Below are 27274 nucleotides of genomic sequence, written 5' to 3' on the forward strand. Positions count from 1 at the left end.
ATGTTGCCATCATGAAACTAGAGGAACAGTACAGACAATGACCTGCATGATTGGCTGGTACAAGCTCAACCTCAAGGGCTATGGAGAATGGGGAGACCACAAAGGTTTATACTGATGGTTTTATGAAAGTCAAAAATGCCACAATTAAGTTTTCATTGTGTTGCTTTGACCTTAGCAGCTCCCCAAAATGTAGATTCCTGCTTCAGGAAGGGCTCAACCTCAGAAGCCCGGACACTTTACCACCCAGTTGGGTATCTTCTTGTTGATACCACTGCTCAAGCATGAAGGAAATGATTTCTGGGGTTCCCTCCATGATCTTAAGTTACTTTCTTAAAAACAAAAACCTCTCCCCCATAGTCTCTTGCTCTGTAACTTTACCACAAGGTGTGTGGAGGAAAGGAAGGAAGGGTAGGAAGGAGATGCTATCTTCTTTGCTGGGCTCCTGAACTGGAAAGAATGAAAAGAGTGGGACAAGACACCAAAGTCTGAAAAATATGGTTTATCTCAAGTTTTCCAAAGGGGCTCAACACTTTAAGTACTCTGAATTCTCAGCCACACATGCTCCAGTTAAATTAAGTACAAAAATGCATACCCAAAGCTAGCCAATTATTTTGGATTATCCGTGCCTACTACATTTCCTGTTCAGTAGGGCAGAAAATAGAACTGAATATAACTTCTATTTGATACAATACTTGGGTACTAGAGCTACGTGTGAAAATGACAGAAGGAGATCATGCATAGAGTTACAGAATAGCATCTATACCTTAAATATCCAAGTAAATCTGAATTATTTTTTATAGTTCACTCTTGATGAAACACAATACTGAGGCAGAAAAGCAAATACTTCGAAAAGCAATAATCCCTTATAGCTCTTCTGTATATAACTCATTTGATCCCTGCGACAGCTAGCTCTGTAAGGCAGACATGACAGATTAATGACATAACATTTAAAGGCACTCTATAGATGACAAAACATGATCCAAACATACAGAAGAGACTGGCATTAGAATACCCATATTAGAGGTGAGAAAATGAAGACTCAGAAAAATTTATGCAATTTGCCTGAAACTGGCATTTTTCATCCTAGCCCAGGGTTTTTCCTACCACACCATAATGCCGCCTCTCCATGACCCTATTCCAGTAGCTATTCCAACAGAGACCAGACAACTAATGTTCATCACAAAGGCTACAGCTACACAGAATACAGGCCCTGAGTTTGAATTAGTTAGCCTGTCAGATCCATTATATTCTGGAGCCCTTCTGTCTGGGTTAAAATCCTGGTTCTACACTTACTAGTTGTTTGACCTTGGGCAAGTTATTTCATGATTCTGTGTCCAGTTGCTTCATTTGTAAATGGGGACAATAACAGTACCTACTTCAGAGGGTTTGTATGAGGATTAAATGAGCTAATAGAGTTAAAAACACAAAGCCTTTAAGGGTACTATCCTAAGGGCTCTGTCTATATTATATTATAGTACTACAGTAGCACATTTTTCTATTATAGTAAGCATTCAATAAATATTAGTAATTATTATACTAAGATGTAAGGAAAATCATATACTTTTTTGGAACACTCAAAACTATGTATCTTACCTTATACTGTGCCCCAATTTAAAATAATCTTTGTGTTGTTGAAATCAGAGACTTTCTTCATTTGGGCATCTGTTCCACTGCAAACAGTAGCATATCCTACCCTATTAAGGATCACGGCTGAGAAGACATGCAAAGCCCTCCCACACATGGAGAAATGATGACCCCCAATGGCTGAACACAGGCATGTGCACCACCCACGTTCTCCACCTCACAAGGGCACGTCACAGCTCCCCTGGCCCTGCTGCTGCGCTGCTCAGACACCGTATACTCTGCTGTCCTAGGCTCTCAGTGTTGATGGTCGTTAGCATTAAGTTTCAGCTCTAATTGTGTTTGCTCAATAGATACTGAAGATATCTTGGAAGGTTAAAGGAAATACGGAGAAGAGAGATTTTAGGGGTTGACAGTCACAGGAGAATCAGGAGGAATTTCACATCAGGCTGCATGGTCATAACAGTGGGCAGACTAGTGAGAAGGGGTTAAAAACAAATATAGTCTATTTTTCCAAGTATTTATATTTATTGGTGTAATTCTTCCAGAAAGCAAACACCCCACAGCTGTACCAGGTCTACAATGTGGCATGTATCCAAGCTATTCTGTTGACCATGCACATACCCCTCTCCACTGCAGACGTTGTAGTAGATTATCAAAAAAAATCCCCAATTATCTGAAAAGGCTATTAAAATACTTCTCCTTTAAAGCATTAAAATGCTTTTCTAACTATGTATCTGTGTAAGGCTGCATTTTCTCCATATGCTTTAATCAAAACAACATATCAGGGCTTCCCTGGTGGCGCAGTGGTTGAGAGTCTGCCTGCCAATGCGGGACGGGTTCGAGCCCTGGTCCGGGAGGATCCCACGTGCCACGGAGCAACTAGGCCCGTGAGCCACAACTACTGAGCCTGTGCGTCTGGAGCCTGTGTTCCCAACAAGAGAGGCCACGATAGTGAGAGGCCCGCGCACCGCGATGAAGAGTGGCCCCCGCTTGCTGCAACTGGGGAAAGCCCTTGCACAGAGGCGAAGACCCAACACAGCCAAAAATAAATAAATTAATTAATTAATTTTTTAAAAAAAACCATATCAAAACAGACTGAATGCAGAAACAGATGAGTACCCAAGTGTCTTCTATTAAGCTAGACTTTAAAGAAATCAGCAAAGATGTAAAGCAGTGCCACTCTTCTCACTAGATTTATTTCTTAAGTAGTTATGTTTAATGTCTTGATTTCCTTATCTATGAAAAGAGGATAAGAACTGTACCAACTTTGATGGCTACACCTTCCATACTGGCTCTGGGTTTTGCCTTGTGGCTTGCTTTGGCCAGACATTAGTAAGCACAATGCAAGCAGAGGCTTGAAAAATGATTGAGTGTGGGACTTCCCTGGCAGTCCAGTGGTTAAGACTCTGCACTTACAATGCAGGGGGTGCGGGTTCGATCCCTGGTTGGGGAACTAGGATCCCACATGCCACGTGGTGCAGCCAAAAAAAAAAAAAAAAAGCTTGAGTGTTAGGGTTTGCCCACTTTCTGGCTTCTTCTGGAATCCAGCTGCCATATCGAGGAGCCCAGACTAGCCTGCTGGATAGTGTGGCCCAATAAATAACCAGCACAAACAGCTGGTCTTCTGAGTGAGGCTCAGACCATCCAGCCACAGTCAAGTCACCAGTTAACTGCAGCCACATGAGTGACCCCAGGTAAGACTCACACAGGAAATGTCTGGCTGAGCCCCAAACTGCTGATCCACAGAATTGTAAATTATTATTGTTTCAAGTCACTAAATTTTGGGGTGGGTTTTTATGCAGCAATAGTTCGCTAATATACAAAGTATACATACCCCTTACATAAAATAGATAAGCAACAGAGATTTACTGTATAACACAGGAAACTACATTCAATATCTTGTAATAACCTATAGTGGAAAATAATCTGAAAAAATATACATATGCATAACTGAATCACTATGCTGTACACCTGAAACTAACACAATATTGTAAATCAACTATACTTCAATTAAAAAATATTACACAAACCCTTTAGTAATGCTCACATTTTTACCAAGTTCAAATTGCCATTTGTTAAAAAATATTTTTTAAAACATTAATGTAGGAATACTTATTAATATAATTGCTTAAACTTGCGTAGCACTTTGTGTTATTTAAAGTTCTTTCATATATATATTAGACCAGTTCTCAAGGTATGGTCTGCAGACCCCTGAGGATCTCCAATCAAAACATCATAGCAAAACAATGCAGAAGCAGGTGAGATCCAAGTGTCTTCTATTAAGCTAGACTTTAAAGAAATTTGCAAAGACGTAAAACAATGCTAGTCTTCCCACTAAATTTATTTTTTAAATAGTCATTTTTCATAAAAATATTTGTGATAAACTGTAATAGGTTTAGTACTGTTACTTTTAAATGAATCGATCAATAAATATTTTAATAAGTGAATAATAAGAGCATAAAGGGGCCCTCAGACTTAAAAGTTTGAGAACCTCTATAACCTTATAACTACTCTGGGAAATAGAAAGAACAGGTTTAACCTACTTTTTACAGACGAATATATAGGTTTGGAAAAGTTAAGTAACTTGCCTAAGATTCCCAGAGCACTGTTCACAATCCTGACTACGTGAGAAACACCAGGGAGCTTTTAAAAAATATCCATTAATTGCTGTGGGACAGGGCACAGGCACTTTTTTTTAAGGTCCTTGTGATTCTCATGTGCAGGCCCGGTTAGGAGCCACTGTCCTAGAGATTAACGGGCAAATATACAATTCAGTTACAATCTCCCAAACACCAATCTAACAGATAAGTCTACAAAATATATTTCCTTTTGTATTCAGACCACATCATTGTACATCCTGAATCCACACAAAGTTTTTGTTTTTGTTTTTTAATTTTACTGGATTTCATTTTACTTACAGGAGTCTTGCTTTGCCACTCAACAGGAAAGTTGTAATCTTGCATGATCCAGGGATGGTTCAATAGATTTTTCACAGAAATCCGTTTCTTTGGGTCCACCTAGTGGCCATTGAGAGGTAGCTGGAGATTAACATTTTAAATAGAGAGCATAGAACACCTTTCCTTCTGAGAACTCAAAATTCATCACAACAGATGTAAACTTTATCATCACAAAAATGCTGTCAAAGACCTTAAAATGGCCTTGGAATAAATTCTTTTAAAAAGGGAATAGAGGCAAGAAAACTACAGCTACCAACCCGGGCTTAGAAGATAAATGTTTAACAAACATGAACTTCATTGGTATGGACATTATTCATGAAGTTCAGTCAATCTATTGTATGATGTAATAGTCTTTTGCTGGAAAACCTATTCACAGGAAATATTCACCAATTTAATATTCAAGCAGGTACAATGCAGGGCATTCACACTGAATATGCAATCTCTACCTCCGATGAGCTTACAATCACATATAACAAGTTGAAAAGCACACCTTTCTTTTCCATTTGTAATTTTCAAATGTGAGGAGAGAAAAATTAATCAACAAAGATTAAGTTTTGGGGAGTTTAGAAGAAAGGATGAGGTGTTTTCAATCTCATTATGGAGATTTGGTGGTCTTGCCCTACTTAAGGTAGGTGAGCTTAAGGTAAATTTTGAATAAAAAGTAGAGATAGCTTAATATATGGAAAAACTGAATACATAATAATGAAAAAAATATTGCTAATAAGGTACTCATATTTTTCAAAGTGTTTCCCATTAATCTTATTTTATCCACGTAACACTATGTAGCAAGCACTGAGGCCAAGCTCAGAATTCCCATTTTACAGGTCAGAACCAGGTTCGGTGGCATGCCTATTGATTGGTAGGGTGGATAACTAGACTTCAGCACTCCTGTCTTTCACCCTCAGAGATCGTAACACCAAACCAGTGCCTCTTAACGTGTGGTTCCCAGACCAGCAGCATCAGTGTCATCTGGGAGCTTGTTAGAAATGCAAATTCTTAGTCCAGCCCCAGCGCTACTGAATCAGACACTCTCAGGGTGGTGCCCAGCAATCTGTGTTTCAATAAGCCCATTTGGCAATTCTGATACATGCTAAAGTTTAAAAACCACTGCACTAGATCATGGGGCCCACTCAATTGTACATCAGCTCATTTAAGCATTTATTCCGTATCTACTATATATCTAATGGAAAAAGAGTGGGAGCAAGAAAACAGAAAACAGTGGAGCAAGAGCTGGTTAGAGAAAACAGACAATGCTCAGGAAAAAGGAAGAAAAACCAAATCAGCAAAGATATATGGTAGCAGTCTTTTTAAAAAAATGCATTTGCAGAGAAAGCACCTAGTAGAGAATATCTGCAGAGTAGATACAATGAATGGAATTTTTTACAGCTGATAGATAAATGTGGTAGCACTACAGACATCTTAAAATCAAATAATTACAAAAGACTTCTATTATTTTAAAATAAATAACAAAGATTACCTGTAGCATTTGTTGAAGAAGCAGAATACTACTGGGGGAGAGCCACTTAGGAACCTCATATTTCCCTCTCTACAAAAAACAAAGAAAGCATTTAAGAGATTTAGGTTCAATCAGCCTTGACACAAATTTCTAAGGTTAACAACATGCTGGAGGTTTGCTTCCAAGCTTGAAGACTTCACCCAAGTTTAAGATTTGGTAAACATTATTAATAACATAAGAAACCCATTTCTTGCCTTAAAGAAGAAAATCCAGTAAATTAAACACTATTGTCACCTCTAAAGTATCCACATATCAGGTAAGGGCTAGAGCACAGAGAACGTAAGAGTGGCAAACGTAAATGTTACAGGGCTTTGGAATCTATAGTGTGATTAAATGGACAGGAAGTATACACTGTAGTCAGTGTTTGTATTGCTGAAGCACATTTTAGTTTATAATCCCAGAGGAATTGTCAGTTGACAAAAGTAGGTCACAGAAAAGTATATTTGGTAGGAGGACACAGGCTGTGGTTGAAAACAGGTCACATATCATCCGCAAGGCAGAATTCACAATCATTGAGGGAACTGATGAAAGCCACCTTCTAAGGCAAGTACCTCTTTTGGGAATGGAAGAGACTCAGGAGATAAATGTTTATAACCTGTCATACTCAGACATTACAGTCACCAAGTCATCAACCAAAACAAGACGAGGGGCTTGCTAAACACAAATACGTGATATAATACCTCTTCACACAACCTGTCACACACCCCTCTTTCCCAATTCAAAGGAAATGATAGAATCATTTTTCTTAGCAGAGAACAAATTGTTTAATGACGCTAGGCTAACAGGTTAATTATATGAGAAAAATTAAGATTGAACTATAATTCACAGTCTATGTCAAACTTAATTCTACCCAGATTAAAGAGTTAAATGCAAACACTAAACCATGAGAATACTTAAAGAAAGCATCGGTGATTATTTTTTAGAACCTGTCTAGACATGACAGCAATACCAAAAAACTATAAAGATTAACAGATGACAAGATTTAAAAGCTGACATTTCTGTACAGCAAAACACAACTAACAAAGTTAATTAACAACAAATTGAGGGAAAAAACCTTTCCACCTAAATGGCAAAAGATTAATACATTTCATCACATAAAAAGCTCTCACAGATCACCACCAATCCTCTCCTTCCCACATTTCCCCTTCTCAGCAAATGGCAACTGCCTTACCAGCTCCTCAGGTCAGAAACCTTGGATCTTCTTTAGCTCCTCTTTCCCTCACACTTCACGTCCAATCCATCAGCAAATCTACTGGTTCTATGTGATATATCCAGAATCACCTGTCACTACCTGCACCATACCTCCAGGGTCTCTCATCTGATATATTGAAAGAGACTCCTAACTGGTCTTCCAGATCCCATCACTGTCCCTCACAGTCTAGTCTCTACCTACCAACACCAATGTTCTTTCAAAACGTTGGGTCAGGTCATATCACTTCACTGTTCAAAACGCTCTAATGGTTCCCCATCTCACTCAGAATGAAATCCAAATTCCTTACTCTGGCTCCAAGGCCCTACGTAGTCTGTAACCCCACATCCACCCCACTCCTTGCTACCTCTCAAACTCACCTCCTAACTCTCTCCCGCACTCACCAAACTATGATCACGTCACACGTCAAAGACAATCCTGCCTTAAGCCCTTTGCACTCTTTGTTCCCGCCACTATAGTGCTTTCCCCAATATCAGCAGAGTTTGTGCCTTTATCTTCTTCAGGTCTCCCCTTAAATACCAGTGGTATCAGTGAGGCCTCCCCAAACCACCTTTATAAATAGCATCCCTGCCCACCATCATCTCTACCTGCCTTTCATGGCACCTTCTTTACAGTCCTTATCCCTACTTGTCATACTACATATTTATTTATTTTCTGCCTCACTATATTAGAATATAAACTCTTTAATCATAGGGATTTTGTCTGTGCTGTTCACCTAGAACATTGTCTGGCCCTAACATATAAAAGGTGCTCAATTAATATTTGTTCAATAAAAGAAGAAATGGGATCAAAGCATACACTCCAAAAGAAAATGGGCAAAGAATATTCACAGGTAATTCCCAAAACAAGAACTTTTAAATGGTTAATAAACATGAAAATATGTTCAACTAATCCAGCAATAAAAAAGCAATTAGGGACTTCCTGGTGGCACAGTGGTTAAGAATCTGCCTGCCAGTGCAGGGGACATGGGTTCGAGCCCTGGTCTGGGAAGATCCCACATGCCGTGGAGCAACTAAGCCCGTGTGCCACAGCTACTGAGCCTGTGCTCTAGAACCCGCGAGCCACAACTACTGAGCCCACACGTCACAACTACTGAAGCCCGCGCGCCTAGAGCCCGTGCTCCGCAACAAGAGAAGCCTCCACAATGAGAAGCCCGCACACTGCAACAAAGAGTAGCCCCGGCTTGCTGCAACTAGAGAAAGCCCGCACGCAGCAACGAAGACCCAACGCAGCCAAAAAAAAAAAAGCAATTAATTTAAACAAAAATATGATCTACCAAATTGATAAACTTCAAAAAAATTATCCAGTGTTAGAGTTCGGCGATAAGAGCGCTTATATATACAACGAGAGAGCATAAACTTTTCTGAAGAGTAATTTGGAAATACGTGTAAAAAGCATTCAAGATCGCATATCCTTGATCCAGCAATTTCACTTCTAGCAATTTATCCTAAGCAAATAATTTGGCATACAAAAATGTATTAGTGTTATGAACAGTAACATTCACCACAGAACTGTTTGTGATAACTTTGGAAACTAAGGAACATGGTCTGATGGAATCCAGAGGGCTCCCAAAAATAATCAATGACAAAATAACCTGAATGAGGATCCTGGGTTAGAAATATATTATAGGTCCAGGGAGACAAGGGCAAGCACGCGCACACGCGCACACACACACACACACACACACACACACACACACCCAACAGTAATTGAACGAGGCTAAAACGGTGGAAGCAGGTAGGTGAAGAAGGCTTCAACTAGCACCAGCACTGGGGTTCTCTGTTCTTATGAATTGTCTAGGACATAATTCTCACAAAAATCAGTCCAGCTTAACGGTGAGGGGAGAAACAGACAGTATAGATCACTCAGAATTCTAAAACTACATGACAGGCTGGATTTTGAATATGTTAAAGAAATAGTCAAAGTTCCAAGGAAGTGTTATCAAGCAATTTATTTAAAAAGAAAAGGTGTTAACGTTAAAACAACTCAACCTCTGATTCAGCCTCTCTGATGAGAGCAGACAGGCTGACCTACAAAGTGTTTCCTAGGAAGGGCAAGAGCTTTCATTTTACAAATGACATTTAATGTTATTAAATTTTTCATTCTCCTTTATCTAAAGCACTCACTAGTACCCAGAGATACCACTCTTATTTATACCTTGCCAGGGCACCTTAACACTTGCCAATGTCAGATGCTGACAGTTTGTTTGTGAATTATAATAATGAAGCCTCTAATTCATTTCTCCTTACTATCCGTCATCCACCAAGCACTGAAGGCTCAGTGCTGCCTGGGCTCCAGGTCTATCCCTGGGAAGGGGGATTTTTGGATGCTTCAGCCACCTCGCTGGGACTCAGCAGCGAGTCACAGTTGCTGCATGGCTGGCCCTGATCTAGTTGGCCCCACTCTCTCAGCTGAGCTTTTCCTTATTCCTGAGACCAAATGCCACTCATGATTCAAATCCTGGGTACCTGACATGTTCTCTTTCTTGGCAAACTGATCATTTGCCTGGTACCTCAAATACTGTAGCCTGCTTTTGCCAGGGTCCCATAGAAAGTAGAGACTGGCCTGGAGTAAGGACTCTATTACCTGCTTACACTGATCAAAGGGTCATGATCTACCTGAATTTCTGATCACAACCTGCACAACCTCTAGAGTGTCCTATCTTGCTTTACTCACTGGTCAGAACCTGCACCTACTCCAGTGGGTCTCTCCTCATGCTGACTGCACACAAAGCCATTTGCTGCTTATTCTCTGGATACCATCTGCACTGGGTTGAATAGTGACCCCCCCAATATTCATGTCCACCTGGAACCTGTGAATGCAACCTTATTTGGAAACAGGGGCTTCTGCAGAAGTAATCAAGTTAAGATGAGATCATATTGGGTTAGGCTGGGCCCTAAATTCAACATGACTGGTGTTCTTATAAGAAGGGGGAAATTTAGACACAGAGGAGAGAACACCACATGAAAACAGAGGCAGAGACTGGAGTGATGCATCTATAATCCAAGGAATGCCAAGGATTGCAGGCAAACACAAGAAGCTAGAAAGAGGCAAAGAAGGAGTCTCCCTTAGAGCCTTCAGAGACCATGGCCCTGCTAACACCTTGATTTTAGACTAGCCTCCAGAACTGTGAGAGAATAAATATCTGTTGTTTTAAGCCACTATCTTGTAGTATTTTGTGACGACAACCCTAGGAAACTAATATACCATCTATAAGGGTTTAACTTACTTGCATTACCTCTCTCCTATCATCACCTGCCCACCCCAAGGATAAATCTGGTTCCAGGTTCTAGCCCTTTCTGGTCTGCTCCAACACACAGATAACAACAGGTCCATAACCAGAACTATGTAATAAAATAAATGTTATGCCTTTAAATTCAAAAACTACCATCCAAAACAAAAGCATTCTTAATTAAAGGTAGCAGAATTCTATAGAAATCAGATGTAAAAATGAATTTTCAGACCAAAGCACTGAATAACAAGAGCTCCACGAGGCTGATTCCAAGTTCCTCTTTGCCTCTTATTTATCACCCCTTTTATCATCCCAACTTGAATTCACGAAGTATCTTTTAATAGATCCCCTCTGCTGTGCTGTAAGCTAGCATCATAGAAGCAATCCTATCCAGAGAGAGGCAGGGAAGATAAGTGAATGAGAAGTGTGGTGCTTGGCACACTGGAAACAGGCAGAGACTGGAGTCATACATTATGTTTGAATCCTAGTCTGCCTTTCATTCGCTCCTTGAGCTTGTACAAGTTATGTCATCTTTCTGACCCTGTTTCCTAAGAGTAGGCTCTGGAGACAAATTGCCTAGATCCAAATCCAGGGTCTACCACTTACTAGCTGTGTGGATGAGCTATTTAACCTTGCCGTGCCTCAGTTTCCTCATCTGTAAAAAGAAGTATAATAACAGTATCAACTCCATAAATTGTTGCTAGCACTCAATGATTTAATGCATATAAAGCACTTAGCACACGCACAGAGTAAGAACTCAATACCGTCTAGTTTCTACTAGACCGTCTAGTTTCTACTATTGCTGCTGCCTCCACTACTATTACTATTACTACTACTACTATTACTACTGTTACTGTGAAACAAGTACAGTAATGCCACTTACAGGGTTATAAAAGGAATGGAAGAGAATGTATGTGAAAGCACTTGGCACAATGCCTTGCACATAAGAGACAATAAATATTTGTTCAATTTGAAATAAATAGGAGGGGAAGATAGGGCTACTCAAAAAAGTAGCAGAGGGCTTCCCTGGTGGCGCAGTGGTTAAGAATCCGCCTGCCAATGCAGGGAACATGGGTTTGAGCCCTGGTCCGGGAAGATCCCCCATGCCGCAGAGCAACTAAGCCCATGCGCCACAACTACTGAGCCTGTGCTCTAGACCCCACGAGCCACAACTACTGAGCCCGTGCGCCACAACTACTGAAGCCCGTGCGCCTAGAGCCCACCCTCTGCAACAAGAGAAACCACTGCAATGAGAAGTCCGCACACCACAACAAAGAATAGCCACCGCTCGCCACAACTAGAGAAAGCCTGCGTGCAGCAACGAAGACCCAACGCAGCCATAAATAAATAAATAATCTTCTCCGGTTATTAAAAAAAAAAAAAAAGTAGCAGAGCAAAGGTGGCATGTTGGCAAAGCCATGCATGCCAGGGTGCTAAATATTCAGTATAGTAAGAAAGGCTAGAGTCATTCTGAGGATGCACATGCCCTCTCAGTAGAGATTTGCCCCACTGCAGCTGCCTCAGGATCTCAGCATTGCCTGGTAAGAACACATCAACTAGTCATGTCCTGCTCACATCACCTCCTGAAACGTACCCACCCACTTTCTCCATTTGGACAGAAGAGCTCTATAGAGTACTATCGACAAACAAAGCATGAGGCCTGTGCCCCATCACCAAGACCTGACATTCTCAGCTTCATTCTCTACACTGAAATACTGGCAGAAATAAAGTCCAGAGCTGAGTTCTGCTGCCAGGCTTACCCCAACCTCTTATTTGTACACAGTACTTAAAAACACACAAAGCACTTGTACATATATTTTATCCTGTGCAGTAGGCAGGGATTACTAACTACATTACACAGATGAGGAAACTGTCTCAGCCAGGGAAATCAAATACCTGTTCAATGTTGTAAGGCACTGGTTCTCAACTGGAGGTGATTTTTGTCCCCCAGGGGACATCTGGCAGTGTCTGGAGACATTTCTGATTGTCATAATTTGGGGGCTGCTACTGGCATCTAGTGGGTAGAGGCCAGGGATGCTGCTAAACATCCCACAATGCACAGGACGGTCCCCCACAACAAAGAATTATCTAGTCCAAAATGTCAATGGTGCCAAAGTTGAGAAACACTGTTATAGAGCAATAAAGGGGTAGAGACAGGACTAGAAGAGAGATACAATACTTTTTCTATTGTACCGCACTGGAAGTTCTAAGGATACCTAGAAATAGACAGGGAGAAAGGCTCCTTATTTAAATACTGAAAGTATATATCTAAGGATCAAATAGAAAAGGCCTTGAGAGGAACAATTCTGCTGGGGAAGAGCATCTTCACAAAAGGCCCTGTGTTAACCAGGCCTGTGCCCCTTAACCCTGGTTTCTGCTCAATCTCTGGAGAATTCTTGTTTATTTAAGGGCTGATTACCTTGCAAATGAGATTAAGAAACAGGTAATAGAGGGAGAAACCAAGTGGGAGGAGGAAAAAAGATCTGTGTGCTAATAAGTGAGATAATCCTGGGAATACTAATGGCCTTGAAATTGTTTGTTTTTTCATATAGTACTAAGAAAGGCAGGTGATTGACCTCTCCAACACATAATAATAGTACTGCAGTCAACCCTGTAATTGTAAAGTATTATCTCATAAAGAGATAACTTGCTCATTTTCTTTAAAATTATAAATTATACTTGTTAGAAAGCAATTTTACTTTCAAGCTACTCAACTTTCATTTACTAAACTGGTTATATTTCCTTAATATTTGTGTACCCAGAACTGGAATACAGTCACGCTTGTCTTTGAATGCAATGACAGCAGATGAATATGCGACATTAATAAGGTTAATACTCAGTCTATTAGTAACCATGCTGGAAACCGCAGTTTAGCATTTTGCTTAAAATAGTCAACAAACACAAAAGATAAAAAAGTCTGCCTCTTAAACAAGAGTTACATACAGTGTGTCAAATACTGCTGGGTTTTTCAATCAAACCAAGAACTGAGGGAAGTGTTATTCCCAAGTGAGGAATTTTAGAACATTCTAGGCAAAGATACATACTGCATGCAAGTGATACGACACCTTAATTAGATTCAACCAGCAGACTGTATTACACTGTGACTCGGAACAATAGTTCTGAGCCAAGATTACAATAAATTTCAAAATCTATAATGTGTGAAATTAAATTCCATAATAATGCATAAAAGTCCTAATCTGAATCAATTTTCAACTTGCAAATACATGAAAAACTAAAAAAAATGAAATTCAGAGTAGGAGAAACAAAGAATATACAGTATTAGTAAATAATATTAATTAGGAAGGCTAAATTTCTATTGAACAAGAATTAGACATTTTCTACCATACTCACTGCACCGAAGAAATGTTTGATTTACCAAAAATATCAAAACTTGGATCTAATATCTACTGTTAGGATGTAACAATTTTATATTATCTTGAGATAAGTCCCCTCCCCCAAAGGATTCATCCAGGATCCACTAGTGTACTCAAATAAATAAATAAAAGTAGAGAACACTGAAGTTTGTATGTTGGTACATTCACCTCGTATTCGTGAAACAGTACATTAATAATTAAGAGCATCAGGAATTCCCTGGCAGTCCAATGGTTAGGACTCAGCACTGTCACTGCCATGGGCCCAGGTTTGATCCCTGGTTGGGGACCTAAGATCCCACAAGCCACGCAGCGTGGCTCCCCCAAAAAATATATACATATATACTTATATATATTTATAATATATATTATATATTTTATATATATAATAATAATTAGGAGCATTAATTCCATGGCTGCCATATGAATGTGAACTTGCAGTAATAGCAAATGAAGGCAAATAAATAGCATAGAAGTTTGGGTCCAGATAGGTTAAAAAAAAAAAAAAAAAGCAAGCTTAAAGTTAAGTCAGTAAATGAGGAACACCACGGATATAGTGTAGCTTAATTTCAATAAGGTATTAACAGTCATTTGTTTTATCTTTGTGGATAAAACCACAAAATCTTGGTTAAGCGTATCTGATACAGGCTAAAAACCCAGAACACTTAGGGGTGGTCTAGATCTATTCAGTTTTTTTTTTTTTAATTTTTTAAAAATATCTATCTGTCTGTCTGTCTATCTATCTATCTATGGCTGCATTGGGTCTTCGTTGCTGCGCGCGGGCTTTCTCTAGTTGCAGTGAGCAGGTGCTACTCTTCGTTGCGGTGTGCGGGCTTCTCACTGCGGTGGCTTCTCTTGTTCCAGAGCACGGGCTCTAGGCGCGCGGGCTTCAGTAGTTGTGGCACATGGGCTCAGGAGTTGTGGCTCCTGGGCTCTAGAGCGCAGGCTCAGTAGTTGTGGCGCACAGGCTTTGTTGCTCCGCAGCATGTGGGATTCCCGGCCCAGGGCTTGAACCCGTGTCGCCTGCATTGGCAGGCAGATGCTTAGCCACTGCGCCACCAGGGAAGCCCTCTATTCAGTTTTTTAATCAACAACTTGGATTAGAGATATTTAAGAAATGTACAAAATGTCACAATCCTGGCAAGGACAGCTGATATTACATGAGATCAGAATCAAGATTCAAAATATCAACAGAGAAGAATACTAGGCTGAAACAAACAAGGAAAACTGAATGTGAATAAATAGAAGTCAGAGAACTTATAGCTATTCAGAGATGGACTGGACCTTGGAAATAACCGACTACTGCAATGCTTTAACACTACTGATAAAGAAAATGAGGACAAGTTGCTCTACCAGGGGTGACACCTAAATTGAGTAGAAAAACTGATGCACAATACCTAATATGAATTAGGAGAACTGGTAAATATAATCCTGGTAAATCTGAAAAGTTGGGATGTCTGGGAACATTCCCAAGTTAATGGACACAAAAAGAAGCTTGGGATGGGGATCACTTTCTGCTCTGGGAGTCTACGATTCTCTTGAGACTAGCAACTACAGAGATGAGAAACAGTATCTCATGGTGGTATGAGAACGGGCTCTGAGCTTGACTAGCTGAGTTCAAATCCCAGCTCTGCCACTTACTAGCTATAAGACCCTGAGTAAGTTATGTAAGGTCTCTGCCCCTTAGTTTCCTCATCCATAAGAGGGGGGCAATAATAGCAACTACCTCACTCAAAGCAGAGTCTGGCAAATAAGAAAAACTCAGGAACGTTTAGTATTACTTTTGTAATAGAATAAGAATAAGCAACCATGTGCAAGGGTCACAAAAATATGAAAAACACATACTTCAGAATGCTCTATCTCCCCGAAGGAAAAAAAAGGAATTGGGGGAGAAAAGCAAAAAATTTCAACAACAAAAAAAAGACTGATGTAGATGCTCTAGGCAGAGGAGACTTCAGCACACCCCAAATAAGCATAGAACTCTACTTCTGTATATCTAGAGATAGAGACTCAGACCTGGCCTGCCGAAGGCACCTCCCCCACTTTCCACATCAGCTTTAGAGATTCAAGACTCACACAAAACTTTATTATTCTACTTTTTAAAAAATTATTACTAGCAAACCAAATTCAACAGCATATTAAAAGATTTATACACCATGACCAAGTAGGATTTATTCCTGAAATGCAAGTTTGGCTCAACATACACAAATCAATATATGTGATAGACCACATTTACAGAATGAAGGTGAAAAACATGATCATGTCAGTTAATGCAGAAAAAACATTTGACAAAATTCAACACCCTTTCGTGATAAAAATACTCAACAAACTAGGAATAGGAGGAAACTACCTCAACACAGTAAAAGCCATATATGACAAATCCATAGCTAACATCATACTCAGTGGTGGAAGACTGAAAGCTTTTTCTAAGATCAAGAACAAGACAAGAATGCCCACTTTTTACCACTTCTATTCAACACAGTAATGGAAGTCCTAGCCAGAGCAATTAGGCAAGAAGTAGAACCTTTACATGATTCAAAACTTAAAAGGTACAAAAGAGCACAGAATGAAAATTCTCCCTTCCCTCTCCCAATTTTCCTCCCCAGAAGGAGCAGGAACTAGCAACTTCTTATATCTCCTTCCACATTACTCCAAATAATATAAACATACCTCCCTCTCTTTTATTTTTTACAAAAATGACAGTATACTATACATACTGTTCTACACCTTGCTTTTCCCCTTAACAATATATCTTCGATATCATTCCATATCAGTATTTAAAGAGGTTCCTATTCACTTTTATGGCTATAGAATATCTGTTATAAAGATGTACTATAATTTAACAACAATGTTTTTCAAAAGAAAAAGGAAGCACTGTCAAAGACTCACAGGGACTTCCCTGGTGGTCCAGTAGTTAAGACTTCGCGCTTCCACTGCAGGGGGCTCGGGTTCGATCCCTGGTCGGGGAACTAAGGGGAACTAAGATCCCGTGTGCCGCGTGGCATGGCCAAAAAATTTTTAATTTTTTAAAAAGTTAAAAAATTAAAAAGTACACCAGGGAAAAACAATTTATAGCAGAATAGCCAGGAAAATTCTAGAGGAAAAGTAGACTAAGAGGGAGCTAATTCTACCAAACATTAAATAAATGGTATTAAAAAAAATCCAGTAATTAAAACAATTACATATAAAACAAACATAGACAAAAAGTTAAATACAATGAAATAAAGAGCCCAGAAAAAGAAATATGTAGGGCTTCCCTGGTGGCGCAGTGGTTAAGAATCCGCCTGCCAATGCAGGGGACACGGGTATTCCTGGTCTGGGAAGATCCCACATGCCGCAGAGCAACTAAGCCCGTGCGCCACAGTCACTGAGCCCACGTGCCACAACTACTGAAGCCCGGGTGCCTAGAGCCTGTGCTCTGCAACAAGAGAAGCCACTGCAATGAGAAGCCCACGCACCACAACAAAGAGTAGCTCCTGCTTGCTGCAACTAGAGAAAGCCCTCATGCAGCAACGAAGACCCAACACAGCCAAAAATTAATTAATTAATTAAAATTGTATAAAAAAATACAGGCTCTGGATCCAGACCACATGAGTTCTTACCCCAATTCTGCCAATAATTAGTTGGATAACTTTAGACAAATTATTTTCCCTCTCTCTGCTTCACTTTCTTCATCTTTCAAAAGGGTATAATAACAGTACCTACACCTCATTGGACAATCGTGAGGATTAAATCAGCTAATCCATGTAAAATGCATATAGTCACATGTCACATAATAAACTCTCAATAAATGGTAGCAATTACTACTATTCCTTATTGTAGAAGCGTTCTTATAATTTAATAAGAAAAAGATTAACAACCTTAAAGAGAAAGAGAAAATGCTATGAACAGGCATTCACAGAAATATATATACATATGTATATATGTATATATATATATATACACAAACACACACACACACACACATATATATAAACATTTAAGTAATTACTAAGGACACATGAATAAAGTGTCAGATGCCACTTCCACCCATTCAATTAATCAAGATCCAAAATTTTGATAAATAACAATATTGGGGAGAGTATGGGGAAGCAGGCACTCTCATATACTGCTGGTGGGAATATAGATTGGAAAAAAATGATGGAGCAATTCTACTACTCACTACTTAAGTCCAAAGAGGTATGCACAGGGTATCTTACTAAGCATCACTTATAATAGTGAAAAAACTAGAAAATAACTGAAAATGTTCACAAGAGAATGGCTAGACATACTATTTATAAGAATGAGTCAATACTATATGTGTATCAAGGCACATACTGTTGAGTAAAGAAAGATACAGAATAATATTAGTATGACACCATTTATGTTAAGAAAAAAATACAAAATACTACAAATACAAATAAAAGATGTGGAAGAATCAAAGTAATAACAGTAGTTACCTATGTAAAGATTGCAGGATTGGGGACAGATATTGGAGAAGAGGTCATGAGAATGTTAGTTATCTATAATGTTTTAATTCTTTATACAGAGAATGTTTTTATGCAATAATTGGGTAATTAAAAATTAATTTTTTAATGATGTATACAAACTTAGAATAAAGGAAATTTCATGATACCATGCAGCCATTAAAAGATAATGAAAACCTAGGGGCTTCCCTGGTGGCACAGTGGTTAAGAATCCACCTGCCAATGCAGGGGACACGGGTTTGAGCCCTGGTCCAGGAAGATCCCACATGCCACGGAGCATCTTAGCCAGTGCGCCACAACTACTGAGCCCACACGCCACAACTACTGAAGCCCGTGTGCCTAGAGCCCATGCTCCGCAACAAGAGAAGCCACTGCAGTGAGAAGACTGCACTGCAACGAAGAGTAGCCCCCCGCTTGCCGCAACTAGAAAGCCCACGCACAGCAACAAAGACCCAACGCAGCCATAAATAAATAGATAGATAGATAGATAGATAGATAAATAAATAAACCCTAAAAAAAAGAAAAATGAAAACCTATACACGCTGCTATGTACCAATATGAAACAATCTTCAAAGTAAAGCATTAAATTTAAAAAGGAGGGGGCAAGGTCCACTAACTGTGTGAATTATATAATTCCAAAGGATATAGACACATAAAAGTTTGTATAAGTACAAATAATTTATGCAAATGTATAGAAGAAATTTATAAATAGTTGCCTCTGTGGAAGAAAAGAAAGGAAGCAGGAAGTTTTGTGTGTTTTTTAAATTATACTCCTTAGTACTGTTTTAACTTTTTACCGTACATACTTTGTTTTTCATCATAAAAACAATTAACTGAATGTCGCTTCATTGACAAATGACAAGCCTAGGCATTTCAGGCCAATGTTCTAGGAAAGGAGCAGACAGGCTTGAGGGAGGATCATTCTTCTACAGATCAATAACTCTATACCAGGAGCCAGCAAACTTTTTCTGTAAAGGGACAGATAGTAAACATTTTTGGTTTTATGGGCCATATAATCTCTGTCACAACTACTCAACCCTACCATTGTTGTGCAAAAGCAGCCACAGACAATATATAAACAAATAAATAGGCTTGGCTCTGTTCCAATAAAACTTTATTTAAACAAACAGGTGGTGGGTCAGATTTGGCCGGCAAGCCATTGTTTGCCAACCTCTGCTTTATACTCCTAGCCAAGAAGACTGATTAAGATTTTAACCAAACTTTCCTTGCATTTAGCACTCTAGAAAGGAGTAAATTAAGCTCCAACACAGACTCTTAGCTATTCACACATCTATAGAATTGTACATTATACTACTTACTCAAGAGTGAGGTTTGGGAGGAATGATTTCTTGACAGAACAGCTAGTACTTTTCAATATGATAAAACATAGATATGTCCCCACCCCCCGAACACCCCCTCCCTGCCTACCTACCCTTCTGTTTAACTTGCACCTAATGCCTGGGTATGACTTGAAAGAACTGAATGCATGCCCTCCTGCCAAGTATTCTTCTTACATGTGGATTACATCATTTTAACATCACAAATCAAGAATTATAGCCCTGTATAATCATTGTTATAAAGGAGACATAATTATTCTACAATCAAAGTTTATAGTTAGTAAATCCATACCTCATTTTGTTTTACTAGGTGTATATCCACAGGGTATATGGAAGGTAGACTGCTCAAAGTCAGACATCTTTATTGAGACTTTTGCATGATCAAGGCACGTATTCAAAATTTTTCTTGGATAAAATTATTATAGTCATCCTTACAGCTTATGAGATCTCAGCTCCCAGTTCCCTGACCACCAGGGAACTCCCTATTACAGTCATCCTTTACGGCATAATGTTTTACTGCAATTCCCAAATACTCATCACCAAGAAATCAAGTATCCTGGGAAGACTCAATGTTCACAGAAGGATGTCAACTCCTGCACCAGTTATACTGACATTTGCTTTTGCTCTTATTCAACTCAGCCATAACTTCAGTAAATTTCCAGGGAGAATAATCCCTAATTTACTGATATTCAATAACTTGGCTGAGAGGGGTTATATTAATTGAGAGACCATCTAAAGAATATGTAGAGTTGACCACTCATTATTCTTGATTGGTGGTCTTCAAAGGCATGTAAGAAGACACACTAGGGCATGGAAAGAATATATTAAGACTTTCATTTATATTCATTTCTATCTAAAAAATAAGACAAAAATTAAGCTTTATTAAAATTTAGTATATGGATTGGCAGTGGCACCCTCACTAGTCCCTACATAAACTACAGAATGAAGTCATTCTTCCTTGACTGTGACAGTGACACATGACAGGTGACAGTGGCTCTACCTTGCACCACTCTGTGCCTATTGTGAACTACTGTGCCCAGTTAAATGGATTTACAGATCATAGTATCTGGTTTAACTAAACTAAATCTTCGCAAAATAGCCAATTGGTTTTAAAAGATTCTTGCAAAGAAACCACAGATTAAAGGTTGTTTGTTTGCTACAAGCACAAGCAAACAACAATAACAGAGCTGACACCTTTACTCTTAGTGTGAGGCCATCAGCCGAAACACAAGGTTAAAAAAAGACCTAATCAGATCTAACAAGTGGTCTTAAAACCTGAAATTATCAAGACTATTTGAAATACACTTATGCACATTATTGCTAACAGTGAACCTCAAATCCAAGTACATATGGCTACACTGTCATCACAATTACAAGATTTTTAAAAACAAGGATCCAGAATATGAAAACAAATCTCTACAATTTTTTTAGTGATGTTTAAAGGCAAGAAACAACAGCAAAGCAAAGTCCAAGTGAATCAAATATTTAAACGTAAAAAAAAATAAAATAAAAACGCTAGAAGGAAACATGGGAATTTTTAAAAATAATCTAGGTAGGAAAGCCTTTCCAAATATGACAGTGAAAGACTGATAAATTTGACGAAACAAAAATAAAACAATTCCTGCATAGCCAAAAAAAAATCTTAAACATAGCACAGCCAAAAAAAAAAAAAGATACCCAGAATCCAACCACTTCTCACTACCTCAATGACCACCATCTCTTATCTGAAAATTACTACAATATACAATATCCTCCTCACCAGTCTCCATGGTTCTCCTCTTGGCTCCTTGTAGCCTATTTCCACACAGTAGCCACTGTGGTCCTGATAAAATCTAAACCAGACCATGTCTCTCTTCTGCTCAAAACCCTCTAGTGGGGGCTTCCCTGGTGGCGCAGTGGTTAAGCATCCACCTGCCAATGCAGGGGACATGGGTTCGAGCCCTGGTCTGGGAAGATCCCACATGCCACAGAGCAACTAAGCCCATGCGCCACAACTACTGAGCCTGCGCTCTAGAGCCTGTGAACCACAACTACGGAGCCCGGGTGCCACAACTACTGAAGCCTGCGCACCTAGAGCCCATGCTCCGCAGCAAGAGAAGCCACTGCAATGAGAAGCCCGTGCACTGCAATGAAGAGGAGCCCCCGCTCGCCGCAACCAGAGAAAGCCCGCGCACAGCAACAAAGACCCAATGCAGCCAAAAATAAATAAATTAAAGAAATAAATTTATAAAAAAAAAAAAAACAACCCTCTAGTGGCTCCCCATTTCACTTGGAGAAAAAGCCAAAATCCTTATGACGGCTACAGAGCCCAAGGCAGTTGGAGCTCCTGTCCCCTGAGACTTCATTTCCTACGGCTCTCATTTACTTCACTCCAGTGGCACTAGCCCTCTGCCCTCCCTTGACTACACCAGGCATGCTTCTACCTACTAGCCTTTGCTCTGCTTCCTCTGCCTGAAACATTCTCTCCCTTGATAGCCTCTTGACTAACACTCTCACCTCCTTCAAGTCTTGCTCAAATCTCACCTCTGACCACCTTATTTAATATTTAATAATGCAACCAGCCCTTCTCTTCCCTCCACACCCCTCCTCATCTGTTCTGATTCCTCTTTACCCTGCTCAATTTTTTCTTTTTTCTAAAGCAAGTATCATCTTTTAATATAATTTATTTATTATGCTTATTATCTTTTTCTACCACCACCACTATTTTTTCCCTACCACTACAATATAAACTCCACGAGGGCAGGGACCTTCCATCTGTTTTATTCACTGATTTATCCCAAGCATCTAGAAAAGTGCCTAGCACAGATTAGGTGTTCAGTAACTAGACTGAACTTAAGACTTAAGATTTAAGAATTTCATCATAAGATGAGTAAGCAATGAGGGCACTGAGATAATGGGAGGCCAGTTCACCTAGGATAACACCTACAGCCCACAGGGTGAACTCTGGCTTGTAGTACTTGAGTGAAACGGGAAAGAAGCCACTGGAGAGCTTCCAATAAAGGGATGTGACCTGACTTACTATTTTTAAATCTTCCCATAAAGAAGTCACTGGTGGAGATGGACTTCCAAGCACATTCCATAACACCCAAAAATTCCAACCTTATACTGCCCCCACGCACACACACGAGAAAAGAAACAGTAAAAGGGAGAATATTCCCAATCAACTTTACGTGGCTAGTAAAATCTTTTTTTTTTTTTTAATTAATTAATTTATTTATTTATGGCTGTGTTGGGTCTTCGTTTCTGTGCAAGGGCTTTCTCTAGTTGCGGCAAGTGGGGGCCACTCTTCATCGCGGTGCGCGGGCCTCTCACTATCGCGGCCTCTCCTGTTGCGGAGCACAGGCTCCAGACACGCAGGCTCAGTAATTGTGGCTCACGGGCCTAGTTGCTCCGCGGCATGTGGGATCTTCCCAGACCAGGGCTCGAACCCGTGTCCCCTGCATTGGCAGGCAGATTCTCAACCACTGCGCCACCAGGGAAGCCCATGGCTAGTAAAATCTTGAAACCAAAAACAAACAAAACAGTTCTAGAAAGGAAAACTACATATTAATCTCTGAACAAATTTTAAGTCCTGAACAAAATACTGGCAAACCAAATTTAGAAACATATGTCAATAATAATAGCTAGGACTTCCCGGGTGGTCCAGTGGTTAAGACTCCACCCTCCCAATGCAGTGGGCCCGGGTTCGATCCCTGGTCAGGGAACTAGAGCCCGCATGCCGCAACTAAAAGAGCCCGCATGACACAACTAAAAGAGCCCACATGCTGCAACTAAAGATCCTGCATGCCGCAAAGAAGATCCCGCACGCTGCAAAGAAGATCTCGCACGCGGCAACGAAGATCCTGCGTGCCGCAGCTAAGACCCAGCGCAGCTAAATAAATAAACATTTTTTAAAAAAAAGATTGTTGGGCCTTTCATTAAAAATAATAATAATAATAATAATAATAGCTAACATTTATTGAGCACTACGATAAATGAACTAACTCATTTAATCCTAACAACGCTATGTTATGACTACTATCATCCATTTTACAGATGAAGAAGGTGACACACAGAGAGGCTAAGTAATTTGCCAAAGTCCACAGATAGAAGTAGAGATCCTGGATTTTAAAAATACCAATGAGATTCTGATTTAATTGCTCCAGGAGTTGGACCCTAAATTTTTTTTTTTTTTTGGCTGCGTTGGGTCTTCCTTGCTGCGTGCGTGCTTTCTCTAGTTGCGGCGAGTGGGGGCTACTCTTCGTTGCGGTGTGTGGGCTTCTCACTGCAGTGGCTTCTCTTGTTGCGGAGCATGGCCCCTAGGCACGCGGGCGTCCATAGCTGTGGCTCGCGGGCTCTAGAGTGCAGGCTCAGTAGTTGTGGCGCACAGGCTTCGTTGCTCCGCGGCGTGTGGGAACTTCCCGGACCAGGGCTTGAACCCTTGTCCCCTGCATTGGCAGGCGGATTCTTAACAACTGCGCCACCAGGGAAGCCCTGGACCCTGTATTTTTTAAAGCACACCAAGAGATGCTGGTATGCTGCCAGGGTTGTGAACCACTACACTAAGTCCATCAGCTAAGGCTTCCCCCGTCCTGAGAGAGATTACCTGGACATAGCCAGGGCAAGAGATGTTTTAGTGAGGATTTAAATATGAAACAAGAAGCAGAGAGGAGAAAACATGACTGGTAAGATCCTTTCCAACAGGGAAATTCTATGATCATGTGTCCCCACACTGTGTTTCTAGAATTCTAGAAGGTATAAGATTTCATACTATAACACCAAACAGATCCAATTCTACTTCATCTTTGGATAACCCTGTCTGTCAGTTTATTCTCTGGCATGGAGTACCCCCAGCAAAAAAAGAATATGGTAAAACATACTAGTAGCTTGTAATACTGAAGTTATTTTCAGAACAAAAAACAGAGCTCTACTTTATAGAAAGAGTAGCAAAAAGAGGGAACAACTCAAGAGGTCAACCTAATGTTTTTTGAAAGTGAAACTGGAAAATTGTTACTGAGCTGCCCAAAGACCAAGCCTCCTTCCCACTCCACATCTGTTAACTAAAGTTGAAACTACAAAGCAATCCTAACACTACCCTCCCTGTATCCTGTTGTTGACACGGGGAATGTGGCTCTGTGAGGTCAGGAACTGCTGTCACAGGCAGGAAGCAGAGCCAAGGCAACAACTGCTACCCTGCAAAGTTTAGGGGAGGCTTTGTGAGAAGAGATGGGAGGAAATACGGGCTGTCTTGGCTACCCCAGCAGGCTCCAGGAGGTTGGCCTCCAGCCCACTGCCCCATCCATCTCCCCTCCCCAAGGAGAAGCACAAGCACTCACGGTTCCCCAAAACAGTGGCAACAGCTACTGCTAACATGACTTCTCTTTGATCCTGCAGAATCAGAGCTCCTCAGCCTTCAAGAAATTGGAACTACTGCAATTCCATCACTTCCCAAAACTACTCTTGCAGTTTTGGCACTGATTTTAAAGCTTTTTCCAGGGTGGGATACAGGAAAAACTATTAAGTCAAATAAATAAAATAACTGCAGGTTGAACTCAGTGCCCTCAGACTTGGTTGTTCAGTAGGGTAGGCAAAGAGCCAACTGGTTCTACCACTTTCAATTCTGTGTGCTACTTTCCAGAAATGAGAGCTGATTTAGGTAGTCTCCCTACCTAAAGGGTGTTAGAGATCTAATGGTCCAGCCACATAAAACTTCTGACCATTTCTTCCCACGCTTCTCCCATCTTACCCCTTGGCTGATACTGTCTACCAGGCATGTTCTCCCCCACAACCCTTTCTGAAGTGCTTCTAACCTTCTTTTAAAGCCCAGCTCAAACCTCACTTACTATAAAATGTTCTCCTAAATCCCACACCCACTCCTGTATTAACTTCATTTAACCTCTGTTATAAAATGGCACCCCTCACCCTTTCCCCTTTTTAGATAGCCTTGTATCTGTCTCCAACAAGAAATCTGGCAGACAATGATTAAGTTTCATAGATCTTTGTTCACATCTTTCACTATCTCATACAAAGAAGACCTTTAGGAAATATCTGTTAAACAGAACGGAATTCAAGCCGCATTCAGAGAAGTTGCTCTGCTGGTCTGACTTTGGTTTGCTATGGACACAATATGGTGCTCTTCCTCTTTACATGTCTTCTTTTGTTAGCTTGCTTTGAATATTAACTCTTTAAAAATAATTTTACTATTTTCCTTCCTATATATGATTTTTGAGTTTTTTTAATTGAATATAGTTTATATAACATAAAATTCACCCTTTTAAAGTGTACAGTTCAGTGGTTCTTAGTATATTCACAAAGTTGTGTAACTATTACCACTATCTAATTTCAGAATGTTTTCATCAACCCAAAAAGAAACCCTGCACCCATTAGCAGTCACTCCCCACTGCCACTCCACCCCTCCCCTGCCAGCCCCATAACCACAAATCTGCTTTCTATCTCTGATATATATGATTTTAACAAAGCTTACAGTACTCTTAACTGTGGTTTTATTATACCTTAAAGCCAAATTTTACCTTCAAAAAGAAACAGTTTCTCTTATTTTAACATAACTCTAAAGAAAAATGTGATTTAACACAGCAACTTACTAAGGCATCATTTCAGGATACAAAACAAAAACTCTTACCAGAAAAATCAACTTACATGTTTACTTTCCCATTTGTTTTTGTTTTGTTAAGCTTCTTACTGAAGTATAATGTTCATATAGAAAAGTACACCTATCATAAGGTATACTTTGATAAGTTTTCAAAAACTGAATACAAGTATAACCATCATCCAGATCAAAAACCAAACAGAAGCCCCACCATGTCTCTCTTTCAGTCACTAACCACCTCCAAAGAGTAACCACTATCCTGACTTCTAGCAGCATACATTACTTCTGCCTATTCTTGTACTTTTATAAATAGAAGCATATAGTTTACAATATAGAAAACTTCTACAATGAAATTCTGTGCCTTGTAATACTCACCATAATCTTCTTGTACAAAGCCATGACATTATCATCATCAAATGGTAGAAAGCCACACATAAGTACATATAAGAGTATGCCCATGCTCCAAACATCTGCCTGAGAAGGAGAAAAAAATAATAATTAAAAAAAAAATTAGAACACATTTCAAAATGGCACTACATAGAATCTTCACAGAGCTGGAAAAGAGCTCAGAGATCATCCAATTCAACCTGCTCCTTGTACAGTCTGAAGCCCAGAAAGGAAGGTTTGTCCAAAGTCACCCAGTCAATGGCAGGCCACCCAGATAGGTCTCTTGACCAGTGACCAGTTCAGTTCAGAGTGACCAGTTCAGTGCAATCCTCTCTAATGCTTAATAGAAAATCATTTCTAGTTGGCTGGGCTGGATTGGGCATGATAAGGAAGAAGATAAGGCTAAGTCTCTGATTCTTTTTTTTATTTATTTAGGTTGCAATGGGTCTTAGTTGCAGAATGCAGGATCTTTGTTGTGGCATGGGGGATCTTTTTTTTTCTTTTTTTTTAGTTGCAGCAAGCATGTGGGATCTAGTTCGCCGACCAGGGATCGAAACTGGGCCCCCTGCATTGGGAGTGCAGAGTCTTACCCACTGGACAACCAGGGAAGTCCCTAGGTCTCTGATTC

At 40.0% G+C, this 27274-nt stretch overlaps 1 protein-coding gene across 1 annotated transcript in view; it reads right to left on the reverse strand.

The window, feature by feature from the left end:
- The window catches only part of MELK (maternal embryonic leucine zipper kinase), a 78919-nt gene that overhangs the window by 28804 nt on the left and 22841 nt on the right, over window positions 1-27274 (reverse strand). The window contains exons 8-10 of the mRNA XM_061201137.1: window positions 26635-26733; window positions 6019-6087; window positions 4503-4601 (exon numbers count right to left, since the gene is read on the reverse strand). Coding sequence (XP_061057120.1) covers window positions 4503-4601; window positions 6019-6087; window positions 26635-26733 — 267 coding nt within the window. The remainder of the gene's footprint in view (window positions 1-4502; window positions 4602-6018; window positions 6088-26634; window positions 26734-27274) is intronic.

The sequence above is a fragment of the Eubalaena glacialis genome, chromosome 9 (assembly GCF_028564815.1).
Source record: "Eubalaena glacialis isolate mEubGla1 chromosome 9, mEubGla1.1.hap2.+ XY, whole genome shotgun sequence".
In the NCBI taxonomy this organism is placed as follows: domain Eukaryota; kingdom Metazoa; phylum Chordata; class Mammalia; order Artiodactyla; family Balaenidae; genus Eubalaena; species Eubalaena glacialis.